This window comes from Meleagris gallopavo, chromosome 8, assembly GCF_905368555.1.
Source record: "Meleagris gallopavo chromosome 8, MGAL_WU_HG_1.1, whole genome shotgun sequence".
NCBI classification, from domain to species: Eukaryota; Metazoa; Chordata; class Aves; order Galliformes; family Phasianidae; genus Meleagris; species Meleagris gallopavo.
The window spans coordinates 5643893-5668131 of NC_139411.1; the positions used below are offsets into that span (position 1 = coordinate 5643893).

General features: G+C 39.3%; 1 protein-coding gene across 4 annotated transcripts in view; it reads left to right on the forward strand.

Moving 5' to 3' along the window:
* WAPL (WAPL cohesin release factor) overlaps positions 1 to 24239 on the forward strand; it is a 60850-nt gene that overhangs the window by 20254 nt on the left and 16357 nt on the right. For 3 of the 4 annotated variants that reach the window (XM_085229102.1, XM_085229103.1, XM_003207836.5), the window contains exons 4-8: positions 1741 to 1859; positions 13853 to 13948; positions 16590 to 16742; positions 16997 to 17133; positions 19039 to 19150. In XM_085229102.1, the coding sequence (XP_085085228.1) occupies positions 1741 to 1859; positions 13853 to 13948; positions 16590 to 16742; positions 16997 to 17133; positions 19039 to 19150 (617 nt within the window). The remainder of the gene's footprint in view (positions 1 to 1740; positions 1860 to 13852; positions 13949 to 16589; positions 16743 to 16996; positions 17134 to 19038; positions 19151 to 24239) is intronic. The other variant, XM_085229105.1, reaches the window with a different exon arrangement.

Here is a 24239-nt window from a genome sequence, read left to right on the forward strand (position 1 = left end):
CATTTGGTATGTTAACAGTATCAAAAAATGCAGTGTGACTCTATAATAAGTAGAAGTTAAAACTTCTTGAGAAATTGAATTTAAATGCATTTAATTTGATTGAATTAATGTCGCACAGGAGCAGAATTTCAACACCAGCTTAAATGATTTAAAAATTATGGCTTAATTGCTATAGAGTGCTACTAATTGTTATTGATCACAATAGCAGCTCCAGGTCTCGTTGCGAAGCACAACTGAGGTTGATGAAGTGGATGTAAATGCATCCTGCATTTCTAATAACTTTCCTGCTTGCTGTTGTTGTGGCCAAGTGAGTTACTTCTTAGCTTTTAATCTGGAATAGAAAGCTCTGTTCCTGGTGGCTTGTTGGACCTTCCTTGGGAATTGCAGTCAGGGCCTTAAGGATGTGTGTCTGTGCAGTTGGATTTGACTCCTTTAACTGGTGAGTTACAGTAAAAGACTCAGCTGACTTCTGAGTAGAATTGAGAGTAGTTTTGTATTATTGAAGTTAAGAGTAATTAGAAGTGGTCCGTAATTATTTCTGCTTTAGACTAAATTTATGCATACACCTTGTAGAAAGGCTCAGGTCATGCTGCGTTGTCAAGTTGCTGCTGACACCGACTGAATGGAAAACAGCTGGGCTGGGCTGAGTGGGCCTCTGCCTTCCCTGCCGTGGGTGTTGAAGTTGACTGCTTTGGGGGCTTATTTGCAGAATATTTCTATCTCCAGCACTAGCTAAATTTTGTGTAACTGCAGTTTGAAACTCATTTGCTCGGTTTTGCTTTCAATTACTTCTTCTCCGAAGGACTTTGGCTGGTCTGGTTCACTCAGTGTGCTGAGGATTAGAGTAACTGATCTAGCCTGCTTGTGGTTTTGCAGTGCAGAGCTCAAACAGCAGCGGCTGCTTCAGAATAGATGAGTTTTCTAAACTGTTCATCAGATGAAACAGTGCTGCTCATTGGCTCTCTTTATTGCTCTTTTGAAATTTTATGATAGCTTCTGGTTTCTGCCAAGTAAAAGAACATTAACTGGTCACCAAGGGATAATGCTTCAAATACAGCACAAGTTTAAAGAAGAAAGTAGGGCAAGGATTTAATTAGATAGTGAATTACAGGTTTGCAGTCCAGAACTAGGTGGTACAAATACTGAGGCCACAGGTACAGAGCATGTTGGCAGAGCTTCCAGTGTCGCTCTGAGCCTCCTCCTTTCCGAATTCATGGCTGCTGGTTTGTAATGCCGTTTGCAGCAGAAGCAAATACAAACAGGCAGCTCTTGTGAGAAGAGGGATCAATTTGTCTTTCCTGCACTTGCAATAGGAAATCTTCCAAATCTCATAGTCATGCACTTTTGAAGGTCCTCAGCTCTGATTTAATTCACCCGCTGCTGAGCTGTGGCTGTAAGCCACAAATACCCATGTATGGTGGGTGACCCAGCATTTAGAGGAGCGTGTGCATGTGTGGGGAAGTCATAACCCGAGGGACACGGGATGGGCAGGCGGTGCTGTGGTGCTGTGTCTTGTAATGCATCATTGGAGTACTGCAGCATTCCAGTCGGTGAACCTGAGCTCCATGCAGAGCTGTATCTGACTTGAAAATAGATTTCATGATGAAGATTGTTGGATTGGTTTGTTACTTCAGACGCTATGCATGTTGAAATGTTAGATGCAAGAAGTGCAATTCAATAGTTCAACAGTAGCAGTGCATCAGCTTTCAGTAAAGACTGTTCTGTAATTTCCTTTCACAGATCTTCTGGAGTTTTCAGAGGATGCATCTGGTGTGCCTGAAGGCAATAAAAAATCCACAAATAAACAAGGTGATAAATCCAAGGAAAACACCAGGAAGATTTTTAGTGGGCCAAAGCGGGTGAGTAATCATACCAACAGTCCTTATTTTCATTAACTCTTCACTGTTAATGTTTCTTCCTGTATATTAAACAGGGCTTTTGTACAGTTTATACCTGTGCTTGAGGTGATGTTGTCTTTTAATACTGCATTTTAAGCCTAGAAAAGTAAAACATTTAAGTGAGAACATCCTTGTGTAAGTTAGTGAGGATTTCACTTCTCAGATGCAAGTGTGAAGTTGGCGGTTATGCACTGCTAACTCACAGTTTTATGGGTTCCCCCTAGGTGATGGATAAGGTAAAGCACCATTTGATCATGTGCACATTTTTTTATTCTCCCAAGAAATATTTATCACATTATAGGGTTGAACCCAAAAGCTTGGAATTTGCCATTGGTGTAATTTTTCTAAGGACGAGTGCTATTCAAAGATGGAAGTGTGAATTAAAATAAATTAAAAAAAAGATTCTGTGTCCCCATACACCCCAACTATGTATTTGGTGTCAGTTGTTCACAGTTTCCTGTTGTGAACGGAACTTGTGTATTTCAGTGATGTTAGTTCTTTTGTCATGCTGCCTGTTTCTGTAGGTCATTTTGAAGCTTTAAAAATGTGCATATAGAAAAAAATGTATTTAGCTGTTAGGTGAAAAATTACAGTAGTGGGATCTGTGTAATTATGACCTGATTGTCCAGGACACCCATTTTAGTGCCTTTTAGTATGTTTTTTGCATAATGTGTTGCCATGCCTGGAATAGGGAGTAGTCATCTTACTGTCACTGAAATCTAGAACTCTGATATGACGGAAGAGAGGAGACTGGAGGTGGAAGTGCTCTTGTATTTCAGGTTTCCCTTTGATTTCCTTAAGGTTTGCAAGTCCTGGCAATCGTATGTTAAAATATAAATGCTTCTGTATACTGAGGAATGTGTCGAGTAGTCCAACAAATTCAAAGACATTTTAAAGAAATTATTTTTCCTTGGAATCAGTTAGAAAAGAATAACAGTGGTTTGATAACATCCTGAAATTTCTCATAAAGCTGATTAATTGCTTGTATCACTACAAGTATCAGCATTACTTGTACTGTAAAGGAGCTTCAGTATTACTTCTGATAAGTCAGGAGGGGTTGGTGGGTTTTTTTCCAGAACTGAAGTGGTATTTCTTGAATTCTAGAGTTCCTCAGCTTCTGCTGATGAAACAGTAATTCTTACAAAAATCAGCTTTCTCTCAGTGGACGTGTTACAGCAGACTGAAACAGCAGTACAGAAAATGCAAATGTAACCAAACCTGTTCTGCTGTATTTTTTTAGCAGCGTAAAACATCTGTGGGTGTTCTTGTAAATATGGTTTTTTTTTTTGTTAGTTTTAATATTAATATGCTTCATGTATTTTGATAACATGTTTTTTAGTTTTTATACTTGAAATACTTGAGAGTTTGCAGGAAGACTGTTGAATGCATACATTGGAGTTATGTGGGGTGGGGGAAAAAAAATCCAGCCATGTTGTACTTTATGGGGATAAATAGATTCAACTAGGAAGTTCTCAGTTGAGAATGAACTTAATTCAAGTGGGAGATGTGAGAATTAAGCAACCTTTTTGACCTGCAGTAATATAATAGGCATAGAAGCAGAAACTGCTGTAATTGCAATTTGGATTTTAAAGTTTAATGATCTCTAATCATATGGCTGTTACATGGAGTTAATAATAAAAAAAAAAGCTTGTGAAGCTTCTGATGGTAATTAGAGACACTATAATTATCGTCCTAAATTATAGATATAAACTCTTAATCTCAATTCCTTTTTAATGGAATTTTCATTCTGGGAATGAAAAAAAAAGAACTAGAAGTACAAACCTGATCTTAACAGCCTCATCCTGATTTAAAAAAATACAGTAAAATAAAGTTATTGCATCTTCACATCATTTCTTTCATTCTTTCTTGCTTGCTTTCTTTTTTCCTTGCAGGAACTAGCAGATTAACTCTTAATTCTATCCTGCTAGGCAGTGATGTTAGAGGTATGGCCCTCTGTGGCAGACTGAGTTGAAAGGCAAACAACAGCTCTATTACTTGGGAAGCAGCAGGTGGTATTGTTCAGCTTCAGTAGATCCAGAGAGCTGAAGAGTTTTTCCAGTTTGTGACCAGCAGGGTGGTTGTTAACTTTCATGTTTTTTGAAATTCAGCCATTCCATTCCAATGTTAAGGTCCAGTTCTTGAAAGTTTGAGTATAAGGGCAAGAAAAGCTAACAGACATTAATGGCTTGCTTCTAACATCAAGAGCAAAGAACAGTGTTCTTAAAAATTGCTTTTAATGTAAGGAACCTCACTAAAATAATTGACCGTTCATACATACAATTATGAGCATTGGAGTTGAGGTAGTTTGTACGTTACTTTAGGTATGTGAAATCCTAACCTGACTTTTGCCTTTAAGTGGTTTTATTCTCTTTATCCCAAGCCTGACTGATGGAGAATATTATGTTCTGTAGCAATGTAATTATGTACTTAGAGTGCATAAATACTGGCATTACTTGACTTGCAAATTATGGGTGGGAACGTTACATGAGTAATATCTGCAAAAAGTTTCTTTGCTGTTTACAGTTTTAGTTCAGCTTGTTTAGTAACTCATTCTCCAAGTAGGATCTTCTGGGAACTCAGCATGGCTGTGATATGCTCACCTATAGGTCCTGCCCTTCCTCTTCTGTGGATGAAGCTAATAATCAAGTATACACAAAGTTTTTTGTTGCTGTGGTTCAGATCTACTCAAGATTGTAGACTTGAAAATAGGGACCAAACAATTTTTTTCCTGGGTATTACAGCACTGTGCTTTTTTTCAACAAGAAATAAAACACAAATGCACGCGTTGGGATTGTGTAGGAAAAACCTCCTTATTGACACTGTCACAGTGTTTCCTTTATACCACTCACTGGGAATACTGGACTATAGGATTCCTCTTGCGAAGCCCTGCCTTTGTGTGTAACTGTGTGGCCTTGGTGGAAGTTCTTCCGCCAGCACAGAATGCATTAGCCAGGAGGAGTTGATCTTATTATGCATTTCAGACAAAATGGAGAAGAAGAAAAAGACTAATTCAATGAGTGGTTTAGAATGAAAAGGGGAAAAAAAAATACTGACAAATAGTCAGTGAAGCTGACTTTGCTCTCCTTTTACCACACCTGCTCTCTCCTGTCTCCTTGCTCTTTCAGTTTCATAAGGCAAGAAACTGAACCAAACTGGGGAACTGAACCGTATTTAAAAATAACTCACGGAAAGGAAACATTTAACACAAATCCTGGTCTGCTTCACCAGGAGACCGAACAATTGTATCTGCTCAGTTAAAGGGAAGCAAAGAAGAGGAATTAAGTTGTCTTTAACCTGGTTAAGTCAACATTGCAACTGAGAAATGCTCACTAAACGCAGCCGGCGTTAGGAGGATTACACACATTGCTTTGATCAAGTGACACTAATAGAGTTAGACATGACAGTAGCGTTGAATACATGAATGAAATCATTGCTGAATGCAGACGTGGCTTAGCCCAAAGACTGCTTCTGAACTGTGAGGCCAAGATAAAGATTTGCTTCAGTCATAATCCTCCAGCCATTGGTTTTCCAGCTTTATGTAGTTTTTAAGAGCAACAGCTAGGTTTTGTGTGCAGCTGGGTGCAGAAATGTGTGAGCTTTCAGAGTGTATCTTGGATAGATTGGTTGGAAGGATGTGTAGATCATTGCTGTAGGAAGAGCACAAATTTCCAGGTAGATCGACTATCAGACTTCTGCTGATTCAGCACTTAATTTTTTCCTCTTGCATAACTTCAGTGTGACCCGCAAATAGCACGTAGCTCATTGTTTCACTGCATCTTGCCTGTCCTCTGTGGGCTTTTTTTGCCCGCGAATGGGTTGTTTTTATGGAGTTACTGTTATTCCTGTTAAAAATTTTAGGCACCCCGAGAAAGTGTCAATCCCTGACAATAAAGGTGACGTGTTGTTCCTAGTAGGGATTGTGGTAATGCAGGCTAAGGAGCACCACCTAACAGATTTTATGGGCTGATCTGAGCCTTTTCCACTGGTGCTATGTACTGACTGGAAGCTGTGAATACCAGCTAGAAAGAAGTGCTGCGTCTAGGTTTACTTGCAGCCCAAGATGAAGTGTTTTGAAATTGAAGAAGTAAGAATCCATGCATGGCTCTGGTTGGCAGCACAGTCCCCTGTGAGCGTGGCGGTGACGTGCAGCAGGGGATGGGCCAGGCTCTGCGCTCAGCTGTAGTTTTCCACTCGGCTCATGTTGGGTTCTGCTGCGGGTATTTATTGAAGATACCCTGCAAGGAATATTTATGTTTGCTTCCTAGCAAGTGAATCTGCATTTCCCCCAATCAAACTGAAAATTTTGAAAGTGTTTTTTGGATTTGGTTTTAATATGTGCGAAGACAAGTGCACAACCTCAGTTAGTTTTGGTTAATTTTTTTTTCCATAGAGAAGTAAATAGTCTTTCAAAGTTATGCTCTCTCCGCCACACCCTTTCCCTAAGCCATGTGGCTCTTTTTAGAGAGAACTGCTTACATTCAGTTTGCATAACCACTGGGAGAAGGGCACGGCGCTGAAAGGATGAGCGGTTATATATAACAAGACTTTCATTTGGGTGATTTCAAACAGCTCGCACTAACTGTATTGAACTGTTTGGGGTTTTTTTTGCATCATGAATCGGGAAATCAAAATACTTTTTTTTAATAGGGCAGATGATTAGCTGACATCTGCAGTTCTGACTCTGAGGAGTTGAGCTGACAGTCCAAATAGTCTGTAAAACACCCGGCTGCTGTCAGCACGACGCGAGGCGGCCGGCTGCTCCATCAGCAGTTGGACGCACAGCAGCAGTCGGCCCTGACAGCCTGTGACAGCGAGCTGCTGCTTCTGCTGTGCATTCCTTCCATCTGCTGGCTGCTGCTTCTGGCCCGTGCTCTGCCCAGTGCTGAGCTCAACGCACGTTTGGTTCCTGTGTTTTTTGTCCAGTAACTGTTAGTGGCAGTGATGAATGACTGGCGAGCTATTCTGAACGCTAACCAACGAGAAATAGTTTGTGTGCTTTGAGCAACTCTTATATTGCTGAATGAAAAATGGGTTTAGAAAAATAGATTTAAAATCTACCTATTAAACAATGATTTGTTAAAATCAATCTCATGCTGATAAGGTTATTGTACTTTTTTTTTTGGTAGCTGGTAAACAGGTTTCTAATCAAGGCTCTCAGGTTAGATTAGTCACCTAATTTGAAGAGTGAAGCAGCCCTGTAATTCAGCTGTATTGAGCTGGGGCATAACACCTTGGAGCTACCAGCAAAAGCAGGTGTAGGAGTCGGTCTGTCACCTTGCAGATAGTCATTTGACTCTGCTCAAAATTGTTTCCTTCCCACTCCTTCATCTTAAGCGATGGCAGAGATGGGTGTGCCCTAGCAGATGCTGACTGAGATGCTGCCCTGCTTCCTGGGCTGCCCTCTGCATGCTGTTTGTCACGGCAGCGGCGATGCTGTCCTAAGCACGTCCCTTCTCCCATGTGGTGCTGGGAAAGGTGTTACTGGTTGAGACGTACCTTTGGTTCTGAGGGAGGCAGGAATGCAAAGTGCAGTGTGCAGATAACAGGCTAAGTCCTCGTACAGGGAAGAGGAAGAAACAAATGCTGAGTGTGGAAATGCTTTACATGCTCTGGAATAGAAAGTTGAGTGGAAAATGTTCAGTGTCACAGTGGACGGCCTTGTTTTATCCTTCCAGCTCCTACTGTTACTAACTCTTCTTAGTCAAGAAACAAAGATCCATTAAGGTGTTTTGAAATGAGATTCTCTTACCTCTTTACAGTATTCCCCACCCCCATCCATCAGTTGTGTAGTTCCCTGTAATTAACTCAGTGTTCCAGTAATTAGGCAACACGGGATAACTGTGGGATAAACGCTTTGTTGCACACGGCTTCAGTCCTGTAGAGAATTCTGAAATGCCAAAACACTGGAAGAGAGCAAAATACAGCACTTTCGTTTGCCAGTGGAAGCTTAACTTACATGCAGTTGAGTATGCAAAACTGTTTTCACAGCTTCCATGTGCTGTATGAGCACAGCCTGTTCGCTCAGCTCTGGTGACTGTGCTTACGTTAGGTGACATGAGATGCAGTGCAACATGAGCAAGTACAGAGAGTGAAACAGTTGGTGTTGAGGGCCTTGGTGCGTATGTATAGCAGTAATGCAGATAGGAATTCTGTCTGGCTGTTTTTCTGCTGTCTTGATTTGAAGCGATAGGTTTCCAGGTATTGCGATGATGTGTCTAAACTGTTTTACCCTCTCCCTTTTAATTAGAATTAGTGTACGTTTCAGGCCACATCAGTAACAATAGCCATATGGCTTCTGCTTCAGAGCTGACCAGCTTTGCTTACGCTCTGTGTAGGTAGCATGGAGAGCACCATTATTTCTGTTAAAGAATTAATCTCAGATTGACCAAACTATCGTGTTTCTTCGGGTTAAATTTTCATGTTCTATTTGGATGTCGTCTATCTTGTAGTGCTTTGTAGGCCTCCTTTGGAGCTTGAAGGAGACTTTCCTTTTGCAGTTCTTCAGAAGTCTGGAGCAAAGAAAGCTTCAGCGACTTTGGTCGCCACTGCTGGAAGACTTCAACCTTGTCTGACTAAAGCCAGCTTGTAGTTAAGCCATGTGCATGCATAGTGTTTTTTTTATGTTCTGCCTGTCTGTGAGGAGAACGGTGAAGATGCCTATAGAGAAGATGGAGAAAGAGGAGAAAACATGGATAGCCTCAAGTAGACTGTTGTCTGGCTCTTGGACTTGCTCCTTGGGTTATTCCCCCCCCCCCCCTCACCCTTCCACCTCGATTTCTTTCATCCTCTTCAGAACCACAGACTGCGTGTTCAGTCCCAGTACTTGTTCTTTGACATTGTATTTCTAAGGCATATTTATACAGGATCGGTTAGTCCATTTCTGTAGTGAGCTGCAGTCAGTGGTTTTAATGCCTGACTGCGTAGCCATTGAGTCTGTGGAAACTTTCCAACGAGTGGCATTCATTTCAAGTGGGTTTGCTTCCTTCGGGTGCAATATTTGGATCATCTTTCCAAATATGATTAGCACATAACACCAAATCAGTTTACAAATATCTGTTTTTGTGTAGAGACATTCTCTGAGAAAATGTTAAAGGAGATCTTTTGCCCTGCAGTGTAATTTCTGTGAGTGTTATTGGAACTCCTTTCTGTTTAACAGAGTAAAACAATTGGATATAGCAATACTTGTGGCATCAGTCATTTGGGGTAATGTAAAAGAACACTGTCTAGATGTTGAAGATGTTTTTACTGCCTGACTCAAAATAGTCCTTATATGAAGAAATGCAAAGATAAATGTCAGCTTTGTGAGAATGATTGAAAATGATGGGGTTCTGTCATGATGCTGGATTTTACTAAGATCCGTCTACAGAGCTATTAAAAGTAACTTGAGTTTCCCATTCATGTGAAATGCTGGTGAAAACCAGCAGCTGTTCTGTGCCTTCATACAGAAGAGCCTGCTTTCCTTCCTGGAAGGACACAATAAGAGCTCAACATCCACATTCCAGCCGCATAACTACTTCTGTAGGTAGTGTTAAAACAAACCTAGTTTTGCTTGTTGCTCTGAGTGGTCTAGCAGCTCATGATGAAGTGTTCCAGCACCCAGCGGTGATCTATTGACACTCATCTGCTGCTGTGAGTGAGGGGATGCAGTTCACATTTTGAACGCTGAATAATACGACTTTGGTTCTGAGCTGCTTCTGATTTTTAACTGCTCTTTGAAACTTCTGTCCTATCAGAAGCCCACAGAAGTTCTGTTTTATGAACCTGTGCTGAACTGATATCCCATCTTTTTGTTTCAAAGAGTAATTTCTATTTCTTTGCTCCAAACAGACGTTCATTTTCTTTCCCTTTCAAAAGAAACAGTCAGTTATGAATAGCTTTGTTGCATAATGTATTTGTTACATTCTTTTCCTTCTCAAAGACAGACGGAGAAGTGCTCTTAAAGATTATAAATCCTTAGTAATAAATAATAAAATATTTCAATTTATTTTGAGGTTTGTTTAATTTATTTGTAGCTTTGACAGGTATTTGCTGCACAGTCTTAATGAATGCCCTTCGAATATAAATAATGCATTTTTCAGGATATCTATTAAAAATGTGGGTGGTTTTTTGTTGTTGTTGTTGTTGTTGTTGTTGTTTTTTATTCCCTTTGACTTCTACCTTGGAAAGTGTTCTGCCTGCAAATAGCTGCTGTCTGTCTTGTTTTGCTAGTATTTTCAGCATGACTCATGTTCCTGGCTCTTACTTTCTGCTATTCTTACATCTGTGAACGGCAGGCAGTGCTGCATCAGTACATGTGGTGAAGCTTGCAGAGAGGAGAGGTTAAGCCTGACCCACAGTTTATATTGTTGGAGATGGTCGTACAGTGCTGACACCCCTGCGCACTCCTGTACAAATAAATAACAATATTAAAAGAAATCCCTGATGTTAGGTGTGGTTCTGCGTTCCAGCTCACCCCTCCGTGCCACGTGAAGTGTCCCACCATAGAGTACTCTTTGCACCTTCACTGGGATATTTGCACTCATTCAGATGTCTGCTTCTGTGTAAATCACTGTTAGGGCTCTACATGGGAGAGAAGGAAACTCTGCTCATCAGCAGAAGTACTTACAGCTGATCAATATTGTGGAGCTTATTTGCCTTAAGAACACAATTGAAAGGAGCAATGTAATTCCACTTGCATCTCTTTTAAGTTAGTCTTGGGAAGAGGAGTTTTTGAAGAGAAGTCTGCATTATTTGAATAATTGCAAGGTTGTCTTCCTTATAAGAGAAGGTCACTTGATCTTAAGTTACTGCTGCCTACATATCATCTTCAGGGCAGCTTGCTGTCACGGGCATCTGAGCTATCATCTTCGGTTTTGTTCTTAAGGAACAACACAAAAAAACCCCAAACCCACAACAACACAACTTCTCTTCTGTGATCAAGGCTCTGAAAACTCTGTTCACCAGCATTTGTTTGATCTTCCTTTGGTAGTTTGCCTGGCTACATTCATCTGAAGCTGGTCTACAGTGCTTGCTGGTCAGTCGGTGCTGGGGCTGCTGCTTTGAAATTGTTAAGGAAGTTCATCTCCACAGCGTGCGAAAGGGAGAACGTGGAGGTTTCTTTAGGAAGTGTTTGTAAGGAGGGATGTAATTGGCACGTCCACATGAGTGTGAGTGGCTCCACAATCTCTGCATAATTCAAAAAGTATTATGAAATGTTTCTGGAAAATTCCCTTTTAGAATGTAGAAGAGATTTAGAAAGTCATATTGGAATTTTGGAGGTACTTGTGGTGATCAAGCCATTGGGTACAGGTGTATGGGTGCAGGACCAAGCAGATCACTGGCGGCGTGGGATCACAGCTCAAATGGCTTGGATCTAGAAGCAGGGGGTAGGACTACAGTTAGGGGTCAGAGCTGATGTTCTGTAGGAGTTGGAACTTTTAGGTTCCACTTTCAGCTAGTGTTCTGTTAAAAGATAATTTAGGTGAAGAATTTTTTGCTGGCACTACTTGATTTCTCTTGTAAAATGCAGCTTTCTTCTGTGTTGCTCTGTTAGTACTGGAGCAAGCTGTGAAGTGCCATGTCACAGCACCTTTTGGGATGCCCCAGTTTTTGGCTTAGAAAGGAGTAAAGGAAAATCACGGGAGGAAAGCTCATTTTTTTTGATGACTAAATAAGACGACAGCTCTAATTTGGGGAGCCCTGGAGCCCCACATGTTGAGGAGCTGTCTCTTTGTCCCTTGAACTCTTTCCCGTGCGTCTGCTGTATGCAGGAAAAGCAGTGTGGGGTGTTTTCCCCTTGCAGGAGGATTACGGGATGCCCACACAGCAGTGGAGCCCACGTTGGTCAGTGCTGCCATTGCTGTGTCGACCTGCCAGGTGAGCACGGCCCTGGGGTGCTGTTGTGCTCTGGCATGGCTGCATCTCCCCATGGCATCTCCTCGACGGGCGCCAGGCTTGGCCCTGCTGTGGCAGAGAGCTGACAACCTGCCACGCTGCACGTAGCTGCCAGACAGGAAATTCAGGAATATTACTGTATTTGTATCTTTCACACAGGGATATCTGAAGTTATATCAGAGATCCGAGGGTATTGATAAAGAATAACCTATGTTAATAGGGCTTGAGCACCTGTACACAGCTGTCAGGATTGTAGCAGTTAAACCTCCCTTCAGAGTTAATAAGAATTGTGCATCATCTTCTCACCAGCAGTCGTAGGAAGCTGAGGCCGATACTAAATACTCTTCATACTTTCATGCTGTTATTTCTTTGAGCTGCTCCTTCCATCAGTGTGCTGCATGCAGAAACTTGGACCCTCTCTTCCCAACGTAGTGTGCACTGAGATAATCTGAGGAACAGCTGTGAATAGCACATAAATAAAGTGACTACAGAAAAAATACTGAGCGATTGATTATCATTGTATCTTGATTTAAGGAAGCATCTTTCTTACTAAGTTTCATTTGTTCATCACAAACCCTTTTTGAATTTCAGAGTAAGAACTTGTACTCAGAAATACATAGGGGAAAGGGTTAACTCCTTAACCATTTTGTCTACAAGATCTATACACCATGGTTTCTTATTTTTAGACAGATCTGCTATTGTAACTGTATTCACCATGGACTCTGCTTTAAGTTTCTCAGTTCAACTTTCTGAGCCTGGTGTGATTGTTAGGAAATTGTGTGAATTGGTGTTTCAGCCTCTTGGGAAAGTTCAAAATGGAAATTGTGGGAAAACTTTCTGTTATTTCCGTGTGTGCACATTGTGGCTTCGTGTGACTGCTGTAAGGCTTGTTTAGAAGAGCTGCTTCGGAAAAAGAGATGAAACCATTGTAAACTTGTAGCAGTTTGATAGAGGAGCATGGCTTTAAAAAATTAAAAATAAGTAAAAATTCAACTAAGGTAAGTTTCTTACAACTTGTCAAAGCACACTTTGCACTTCTTGTAAAGAACAGAAGGATGTAGCACAATAGACTTGGTAACTCAGGAGTTTCTACACTGCTGTCAAGTTTTCTTTCCAAAGCCTTACCATATTTCATAGGATTGTGAAATCCTTGCAGATGGTTCTGCTAGGTTTGCTACACATAACTCCTCTTTGGGCTATATTTGAGCAATCATTTATTTTAAATACCTGATGCATTGTATTTTGGCAGAAAAGATTCTTCAATACCCACAATTTTAAAATATTTTTCAACACTTAAAATATTGTATAGGTGCGGGGTGAGGTGTTAAGCTATTAAAGAACGTATGCAATATATGGCATGCTGAGAAATAGTGAAAATTGAAATGACACGTTAATCTGAAATGTTTTCATGCAATTAGAATGGTAAACTCTTATGCTAGAATACGGTTCTCTTAGCTTCCTTCAGAGAATTGGATTGCATTTCCCCCCAGAATCAAGGAAAGTGTGTTCTGATTCAGCTTTGATTTGCCTTGGCACATCTCTGGGCAAGAAAAATAAGCTTAGTGTATTAATGTGGATTAAGATGTTTCATTGCAGTATTTTCTATTTCTCCAAGCATCAGAATCTGTATAAATTCATATTTTAATCCCAAACTGTTCATGTTTTCTGCTGTCCTGCTGTTGGCTAACAGTTTTTCGCCTGTAGCTGTTTTTGTCTATAGGAATGTTGCAGATCTTTTGTGTCTTAATAAACCTTAAAAGAATGGATTAAAAAAAAAAAAAGAAAGAGGAAGAATTCTTGATATACTTGGGTGTAGTGTCTTTTGCCATTTGTGTGGGTCTACATATCTTTAGACCTGTAAGATACTTCAAAGCCTTTGAGGTTTTCTGATATGTACAACATAGAGAATTTAAATGAAAACTTGTGCTGCCAGGAAGTCAGAAGGGAAAGAGTGAAGCTCATCTTACTTCCAGCTTTGTTGGCTCTTTTCTTGGTACAGCCGTTTTTGCAATATAAAATAACTATTGGTGAATTTGCATTTTAAAGAAACAAAAACCAACAATTTGATTTTTGTCTTGTAGTCTCCCACAAAAGCTGTATATAATGCTAGACACTGGAACCAGCCGGAATCAGAGGTTCTGCCAGCACCACCGGTTTTGAAAACTCCCAGTGTCCCAGTAAGTAGACTGTTATTAGTGTATCTTCTAAGTTGCAGTGCTGTCTTTTGAAACTGACAAAAGTTACTGATATTTGGTTATGTCACAGTCATTCAGAACAAAGTCTGCTTTGTGATACGAGCCACCGATTTGGCAGGAAGAAGGTTGTCAGTGGAAATAATCTAGAGTGAGATCTTCCATATCATTTCAGTTTGCGGGTAGTTGTGTTCCCTGGTGTGCAGAAGTTAAGCTTTCTAACAGTGGACTCCATTTTATCTTCTCTGAACCTTGAGAATTAAGCTGCTAATACCTGTAAAAATCAGCAATTTGTAGGTCAAAAAGGAAAACCTCATAAAGACGTTTCCATTACTTCTCCTTTCTAAGAACAAAGTATTGTCAATTGGTGATGGGAGTCCACAGGCAAGGTGAAAGAAACAGTTTTCTTTATGTGTCTGGAAGGACCAATGTTACAGAAGGATGTATGCAAGAACTTAATAAGAGGTGAAAACAATTCGTGAAGAAATTTGTTCAAAAGCAAGCATTTGATTAGAGCTTTAAGGTAATAGGTAAGGTCTGAATACACTTTGGAATGTATTTAGACTCTGAGAATCCAGCATCTTGTGCTTATGTGTGTGTAAAAGGAGTTATGGATTATGCTGGACAGCATTGTACTTTGTCAATAAACTGTATTTCATTTGATGTGAACTTATTTCATATCTGAGAGCAGAAAATCGAAGCAAGGTTATTCTAGCACTGATATGTCTTCAGTTTTTGTGTTTTTTTTTCACCCTTGTGTGTCTTCTGTGCTGATGACAGCTCTTTGATCTACATTTCTTTTGTTTGTCCTCATCTTATTCAAAATGACCTTCCTTTGCTGTTAACCATGCTGCCTGGAAAGCACAGATGACTTGAATTGAAATAACTAATTGCACTAGCTTGGAAGAGAGCAGATTTTTCACCCTGAGCTTTTCTTTTAAACAGATGATTAAAAGTTCTTAAATCCTTCTCTCGATTTCAAGTGTGTAGGTTTGAACTGAAGCTTTTATTGCTTGCTTAATCTTTCTATTCGTACTGTTTTGCATGAAAGACTCTTGATAGCCAGCTGCAAGGCAGGTTTCCTCTGAGTCTTCTCAGGTAGTCTTGGAGCATAGCCTCTTCAGGTTAGGAGTGTTGGGATCATCCATATTCAAACAGGCCATTTTGTCTTCTGTCAGGCTTCCACTTTGGAACCATCCGTGTATTAATTCAGTAATGTGGCAGAGGCTTGGTTGAAGCAACTTACTAGCAGAAGCTGTAGGAGCTTCTGATGTTATAAAGAGTATCTGAAGTTACTTCGGTCATGTTTTTTAAGCTTGATTTGTGTGTATGATCAAGGGGTAAGAGTAGTAAGAAATAAGCCTTATTCCAAATGTTCAGCAGTAATTCCTGAGCGCAGATACAGACGAATTTATTTTAAATTTACAGGAAGATAACATGCAAACTGCTTATGTCGAGTATTCTTTCTTATGGCTTCTTAACTCCCTTGGAATCCATTTTGAAGGGGAGGTTGTTAACCAGGACTTGGATGAGACTGTTCTGCTTCAGCAGATCTCCTGCTTTCCAAAGCTGATTAAAATCACAGTCCTCCATTACATGCTTTCCAGGGTGGCTTATTATCCTTTTGCCTTTGGAGCCTGAGTGAGCAAACACCGAAGTGCTGCACACTGGTAGAGGCAGTGTGTAAGGAACAGTGTGCTTCGTCTTGTGTTTTAATTTTGACTGTTGATACACAAGAAGAAAGCTTTTCTTTCTAATATCCCCTGCAGCATGTAACAGCTAATGCATATTCTCTGTCTGCATCAAGTTCTTTACTACCTGTTGCTTATTCCAAATAGGTTTTGCTGTAGTTCTTGCTGTAGTATGTTGTTCCTGGAAAATATTAGTAACACAAGTATGCACCGGGCCAGTGTGTGGAGAATACCTTATTAGAGCATACCTTATCAGTTTTAGGCTTTAGTGCTTCTTTTATTTTAACGGCATGTTTTTATAGTACTACAAAAATTATATTGGTAGTCTCCTACCTGGAGACGTTTTGCAGTGTGTTAGGTTGGTGAGGTACTCCCTGAGCACAGCAGTGCGCTGGCCTCCAGTAGATAGGAATGAAAGCAGTTCACACAAAGTTTTTCAGCTCCAGCTGTGCTGAAGCAGTGGTTGCTCGGTGCTGTGACCGTATCCAGACCAGTGTGCTTAATGATGGTTCAGTATAGCTACCAGCTGTACTGTCAGTCCTGGAAGCTCCAGTGAAAGGGGGGTAAAATACGCATAAGTATCAACAAATACTTGTTTTTAAACCCTTGATTGTTCTACTTACCCTAAAGCTTAAAGAACATCGGTAAGGGATTTTTTTTTTTTTCCAGTTTCATAATTCACTGGAGTGTTCCTGACTACTTAAAACTGTTTTTAATACTTAAAAATGCATGTAATTTCTGTTTTTATTGATTTTTTTTTTTAAGATTAGGTACATTATCACACAGTTTAGGTACATCTTGGTAGCGTAAGGGAAGGACTAAATTGTCCCAAAATGTGAGTTTGACAATTGCACACCTGTACTGTTTCCTGATGTATGCAGTGTATGTTTACATGCTCAAAACATCTGCCCATTTTAGCACTTTCTTATTAATAGGTAAGGCTATCTTCAAAGGAGGCAATTCATAAAGATGATGGAGTTTTTAAGGCTCCTGCACCACCTCCCAAAGTGATTAAAACTGTGACAATACCTACTCAGCCCTATCAAGAGATAGTAACTGCATTGAAATGTAGGAAAGAAGACAAAGAAGTAAGTATTCTTGACAAATTTTTAAAATAAAGAATTATTGCTAATTCTAAGTACTGAAGGAACAGTATCAAAAAGAAATTTGGCTTTCCTCTTAAAGGTAATATTTTTTTATTTATATGGTTGAATGGCCTTTGTTGACTACTTAATGTTTCCTTGCACTCAAAACTGAATAGATTTTGAACTGTACTTGCTAAGTTATAATAAATTCCAAGAGCTTAAGAACTTACCTAGGTCAAAATATTTGTCTCTTCCAGTTATACACTGTTGTTCAGCATGTAAAGCACTTCAATGATGTAGTGGAATTTGGTGAAAACCAAGAGTTCACAGATGATATTGAGTACTTGCTAAGTGGATTGAAGAGCAATCAGCCCCTAAACACACGTTGCCTTAGGTAAGATACCTTAATGTCAAACATCAAGCTGGTATTTAAAAGAGCAATTGAATTAAATAAATACCCATTAAAGAAGTGGCCAAACTTTAAAATGTCATTTGGTAGTTACTCAGTGCTTCTTTTGTAAAGAATAACATTTGAATGCAGTCTTGAAGATGAGTTGTGAGTAATCAGCAGCAGTACAAAGGAGAGAAGATGAAGAAAGAAATTGCTAAGTAAGGTACATCTTCAAAACTTGTTTGCCTTACTGTAAATTGAAGAAATCTTTCTTCACTGTGATTTTAAATGAGATGTCTGTTGGGTTTTTCTTATTTTTTAAAACAAAAAGTTAGTTCTAAAATGAAATCTGTAAGACAGTGAAGTTTGCTGGCTAGAATATAAAGCTAATGTGATGTGGTGATACTGCTAAATTTCCACTGGAGTTGTTGTGGCCACGGTGCTTATTGGAAGCTTTCCTAAGCTGTCTTTGAGTACTGATGCTGCTTTTAATGTTCAATTTACGTTTTATTGCCAAGTTAGTATCAGAGAAGTTACAGTCATGCGTTGACACAGTTTATTCACAACAATACTGGTTTCTATTGTCTGAACATAAAATTAATTGGAATGATGTTCTGTAGCCACATAATAGTTTATCTCGACTTCATACTTCTGAAATTTCCTGTTTACCACAACTGAAATGCTAGAGAAAGGAACAACATGATTCCACAGACACAAGTGATAAGGATGCTTGGAGACCTGTCTGCAATGAGAAAGAGCTTTATGCTCTTTCTCCTTGCAGGAGAGCTATTACAGAAAAAATTTATTCTTCTTGTTCCCTGAAAACAGTACTGAATATTGTTGATTTAGCATAAGCTCAAGTAATCTGCTTTCCTGTTTCTGTGTACATCATAGAGAAAACATACAAGTACCTCGGTGGTAGTTCAGGACTGTCTTTCACATCAAGTGCACCGCCTGGTATTGTGAGCATCCTAAGGCTTTCAACTGACTTCTGACTTCACGTGTTTTTATCAAGGAGTGCAACTTAGATAAATATCATAAATGCTTTTCTTTCAATTAATAAATTAAAAGAAATTCATTTTTCCAAAGGAAAACGGTGTAGCTCTAATTGATGCCATTGTGATGGGAGAAAGGCTACTTGTTCTCAAAACACCATACTGTATGAATCTTACGGTGTTTCCTTACTAGTCAGAGAAGAGTTGATGGCAGTATTGCTCCCACAGTACCCCATGCTGAAAAGCACTGTATTTTTAAATAGTCTCTGTGTTGGGCTGCTGTGCTGGGAATGACAAAGCAATTTTCTAACAAAAATATGGGAGAAACTTCCATCTTGTAGAAAAAAACTGTTATGCTATTTGATTAGACTAATATATTAACACTATAGTGTTTCCATCATCTCTGAATGTAGCAGTAAATATTAAATGATTGTGCTTGGTTGTTTGTTTGTTTTTTTTTTTATCTTTTAAAGAGGTACCACTGGACATGGGTAGGATTAATCAGTCAGTTAAACAGATAGCTATTAGATAATGATGGGAGCTCATGTTTATAATTCTGGATTATTCCTTGATCCACAGTGAGCTCTCCTGTACCTCTAACTCAGTTTCATGCTTAATCTATGAACACTTTATTTTCAAGTTAATTATTTCAAATTTTGTTTGAAAGAAGTAAGTTCAGGCTACGCTTTCAAATTGGTTTCTAGCTGACCTTAAAATAAGTAAACAGGATACAGTATGGTGCTGGTAAACAACTGTTGAATAAATGCTGCTCTGCTCTCCACTGCTGAAGTTGGTTTAAACAAGTTTCAGAATTTAGAACATAGCTCCTTGAGCTGTGTTTCTTAGACTTGTTTCAGTACAGTTCTTGTAAATGTGGTGATTTTAGCTCTAATCCAGAATTAATTTTCTCTAGTGTAATCAGCTTGGCGACCAAGTGCGCCATGCCCAGCTTCCGGATGCATCTGAGAGCACATGGGATGGTAGCCATGGTTTTCAAAACACTGGATGATTCCCAGCACCATCAGGTATGTATCCATTGTGCGTTTTATTACAGTTTGACTATAGCTGTGTATTTCTTAAAAAATTTTGTGCACACCTTATTTGCAGTCGAGCATCATGTATAGAGTGTATCCCAAAACAAAAAAACACCACCTTTTAAAAACTTACTTTACCATAGTTTTTTTTTTTCTTCAAAACAGATCTGAAGGAAAACTATGTATTGCATTCAAATAAAAGACTTAACATTTTTAAAAAATCCTTTGTTTTTGTTTAAAGATGTCTTCAGTGCTACACCTGTAGCTTATATGAATTGCTTCCCTTGCTTTGGCTGTGATGGGTAATATGGCACATCTGGTGCTTGTCTCCTTGAGCAGTGCTATAGTTGCATTCGTGGGGTGTCTTGAGTACGTGCAGTGTTCTGTGATAAAACAGGAAAAGTGACCTGGAGGTTGAAAACTGAAGCAGTTTGGCTTTCCTTATCAGTTTCGTAAGCTCAATTCAGCTGTAACTTGTGGGTAGCAGTACTTTTTTGCTAGTGATTGACAACTGTGGAATTTCCCACCAAGAATTGCTATGAAAGCTTAATGTGGGAGAAGTTACTAGAAGCAGATAGTAGATATATGTATACCCAGTCTGCTTTATTGGTTTTCTAATAGCTATCACAGAGTGACAGATGTTGCAGTAGAAAACTTGGTAGGAATAAACGTTTAAGGAGATTGTACTTGTTATCTTACAGTGGGGTGAGGGAGAGGGTAGAAGGAGCGTGAAGTGAGGAGAGGAGCTGTAGAGCTCTAGGTAGCTAATTTTAGAATAATAGTTTATTTTCCCTCTTCCTGGCAAATTAGTAATGGCTAATTGTAAGACACACGAACCAGATTCAATGTGTTCATTGTTCTGTGAGTTGTTGAAATAGTGCTGAGTGACACTAGCAATAAATATAGTCACGCTGTTTAAGATGGGTACCACCACTGAGCTGCAGGAGATCTGCAGAGGACAGCTACAGTTACTTGGAAAATGTACAGGCTTGCTCAGTGTATTTTAGGCTGTCACTTAACAGTTCCCATTATTCCTTCATTTTCAAAAGAACTAGCACATGCAGTTCAAAAGGAAATTGCATGCTATTATTAGGCTGCAGTAGCAAAGAGCATTGATTCTATTCACTCTTTTCAGTGTATCTTCTGATGCTCCCTTCTGTCTGGGGGAAAAAAAAGGAAGTTAATGTAATAACGTACTTAACATTTTAATGTATATTTCTTGGTATATATTATACACTATTACAAAATCACTAATTTAACAAACTAATAATAAATTCTAAAAATACATGTTCTGAATACTGTCAGTGTATGTTTCAGCAATGGCTTTTTTTTGTATAACCTTGCTGTCTTTTTAAACTACCCATTCATTCACTCATTGTTTCGCTACAATTGTAAGTTCTTTAAAATCAAAAGAAATTTCTCCACTGAATCGTAGTGCAAGGTAACTCAATAACAAATTGTGTTACACTGAACTTAGGTGGCTGACATTGTTTTAACATGAATAGGGACCTCAGGGGAAAAGAGCACAATTATTTTGTTGATACCTTTGGCATATAGTATTTTGGATGTGAGGGAGTACTGTCATAATGATACGGTTTGGTGTATCCTGCATTCACTTGTACTGTACAGTGGAATAGGCTGAGAAAGGAGATGAGTTGCTGATTTCCATAAGAATATAAAATAGTAGATGCAGAGCAATTTTTCAATAAAGAAAGCAACATAGCTTGTTATCTTCTTGAGCTGTGTTGAGTACTTGTTGGATGTAGTTTGCTTATACATTTCTCTTCTAAGCTGCAATTTGATTTTTTTTTTTTTTAGGATGACTTTTCTCTTTAGCTGTGTTTTAAAGGCTATGGAATATTGTTCATTTTTCAAGTAAAATCTGTATTTTCATTACAGTTGTCAGTAGTTAAGCACAGAAATGTGATTTTGTAATGTCTTGAGCATGTGAACAAAAATAAAATTTTAAAAAGGGTGCATTGAATGTAGCACTGAACCCCAGAAAATAACCATCTGGTCCTGTAAGTTGGGGTATAAATAGAATGAGCAAGGGAAGACAAAGATGAGAGTGGGTGTAGTTGGCCTGCAGTTTCTGGAGTAAATGTTCAAATGGGTTGTCTTCCTGAATACTGTAGAAGGACAGATAGCAATAGTAATCTGCCTTAAATTCTGTTTAGAACAAATACTTGCTTTACTCTTTCCTCCCCTCCACAACCTTCGTTTGGAAGAAGGATGTGTTTTGTTTTTAGTGTTGTCAGCAATAAAACAGGAAAAAAAACAAAAACAAATGAAACAGGGCACAGGTTTACTGTTGCAATACGTAAGAAGGTTGGTTTTGTTTTGTTTTTGTTTTTTTTTAGTGCTTTTGATTATTTATTTTAGGATCAAAAATGACTTGTATAGATGTTTTTCCTCCCCCGTTCTCAAGTTAGAATTCTCTGTAGGGTTGTGCATGAGGTTGTCTGAAACCTATGTAAATAACTGTCTTGAACACTTTATTCATCAGAGCAAAATTGTTTGAATTCAAGAGTTACTGTTATTTAAGATTAAACCAACCTGTCTGTAAGAAAACTGACTTTTAGTAAACTGTATCAGTAACACAACAGATAGCTGAAGCAGATCTGTTCTGCAGTAAAGCACCATGACTATCCAAAGATCTTATTTTGCAACTTGATCGTTTTCCTCTTGCAGTTGAGCATTTGGGAGTTTGTTGGCCCGGTTGTCTTTAGGTTTTTCCTTGTTGCAGGAGTCTAGTTCTTGTTACACATACCTACTCCACTCCTTTTTGCAATCTGGCAGTCCTCCTGTAACCTGAAACATTCCATATAATATCCTAGCCCCCACCTTGATTCCTTTTTAATCTGAGCAAGTTAAAACCTGGGTTGGAAAGTCTGAAGGGAAGCGATGCCAGGTGCTTGCATGGAGGAAAAGCCATGACTTGCTGTGTAATAGAAAGTCAGCTGGATTGCAAAGAAGGAAGCCTGAGAGAAACAGGAGTTTGGTACAGTCTTACGGAATTAGTCTGATTGGCCTTATCAGGCTTGTAAGTATCTGCAAAGCAGAGTATTCTAAGTAGTGATCCAAGAGCAGTCTCTGCCTTTTTGAAATGCCGAAACGTTAGTAGTCCATACCCTAAATTCTGCAGTTGAGAGAAACTACTCAACTCTCAACTACTGCGTAAATTTCACTTGTCAGAAACGAAGTGTCCTTTGGGGGTTTGAGCAGCTGAGTAATGCTGTTCACTAGAAGCTCGTTCTGTCTGTTCTAGGAACTGCCATTCTGAAGGAACAAAAAGTGCAGTCATCTGCCAGTAACCTGAAATTTCTTACAGTTTAAAACGAAATAGAATTTCTGTAATTTAAATGATAAAATTGCAAGTTTATTGGTGAAAATAAATTGAAGTTAAGGTAGTGTCTATCTAGGCAAGCTGTGTATACTGCTTCCTGCCTTACATGGTCCAGCTGACAAAGCTGGAATAGGGATATTCAAAGCTAAGCTTCATTTCTTAAAAACAATCCTGTGCCTTCAGGTTATACTGTGAAAGAAGATGTAGATTTAAAAACTCTTGCTCCCTTCAGTATTCCAGATGCATTTTATTCACCTCTGCCCTCAAGGGTTTCCCTGTCTCAGCCAAGAAGGCATTTTAGCATACTTTTTGATAGACTGTCAGCTGCCTAATCCTGCTTTGGAGATGCTGGTACTGCCTGGTATGACCAGGTATGATTACTGCTTGCTTCTAAAATAGAGGCAGCTAATGATTGCTTTGATGGTTGGCTGAACTGTTAACAAAATGTTAATCTGTTATAATCCAGAAATTCAGCTCTTTCCTGTTGAGCCTTACAACATGTACTTCCCAGACTTTAGTTGTGTGATGTGTATTTAACTTTTCTGCATTTTAAATTTACCATTCATGAAATAAATAAATAAATAAATAAATTGAAATACATACATGCAGCATACTGACTCTTCTTTCCCACTTGAGTTCAGTCAGTTACTCCAAAGAAAACTGATAGACTCCCCCCTCCCTCAGCTGTCTAAAAAGGTTTATGGAAGTACTGTGCCCAGCACAGCTCGACTCTCTGTGTACATTTTTACTCTTTCTTGTTGCTTGGAGCTCATCTGGATAGATGGCTCTCTTGGCACCAGTACTGTACTTGCCAGCCCTAGCGACAGATAGCTTTGGTCTGATCTCTTTGCTCTTACTGTCATTTGTCTTTTCCTGACAGCCCCCTTCTGCCTTTGCTTTTCTGGATCCTGGTGAGGATGAGTTACAACTCCTTGAAGAAGATTTAGGTATTCTTTAGTCAGTAAGAGGTCCCTATAGAACATTTCTGTTAATTCTTTGTAAGATAGGGATGGTTGAGCTAATAGCATTTTCTAGTTGAAAAACTGACGTGGGAGGAAGGACTCTTGGTTTGTACTCTCTCTGCTTCTAAAAAACAGTATTCACATGGAAATGAAATGTGTTTGTGCAGGAAAGGTTTGGGTAAGTGTTGACTGATAGACCTGCTTGGCAGAAATGGAGTGTATGTCATCAGGTGCTTTTTTGTCTTCCTTTCCCACCCTTATGATCTTTCTGATGCTTTCTGTCACTAGTTGAACTTACCTAACTTGAATTTGCACCAACATTGGCACGTACCACAGTCTTTTTACTTTGTTCCTCTGCCATCTGTCTCTTCCATAATTCTCTGTTACCAGAGTTATCATTATTCATTTGCAGCACTGAATCTCTCAAAAGCAGAACAACCTGCTTTTCAACCTGAGCTTTATGAATATATTGAATTATTTGTCTCATTCCTGTGAGTTAGAAACTAACTACAGTGAATCAATTGATGTACCAGAATAAATACTTATGCAAGTGCTAGTGGAGATGGGGACATGTCAGGTGTTTCCTGTTGTAGATAGGTGAGTGCTGATGGCATGGCAGTAGAGGTGGAACCTTTCCACCAACGTTCTGCTACATGTTGTTGCTGTGTGACAGATGGCTGCAGAGGGGCAGTCTGATGGAATGTGTCTGACATGAAAGTATGCATGATGCAAAGGTCTGTCACTGAATTCCTCCATATGGAAAAAATGGCAC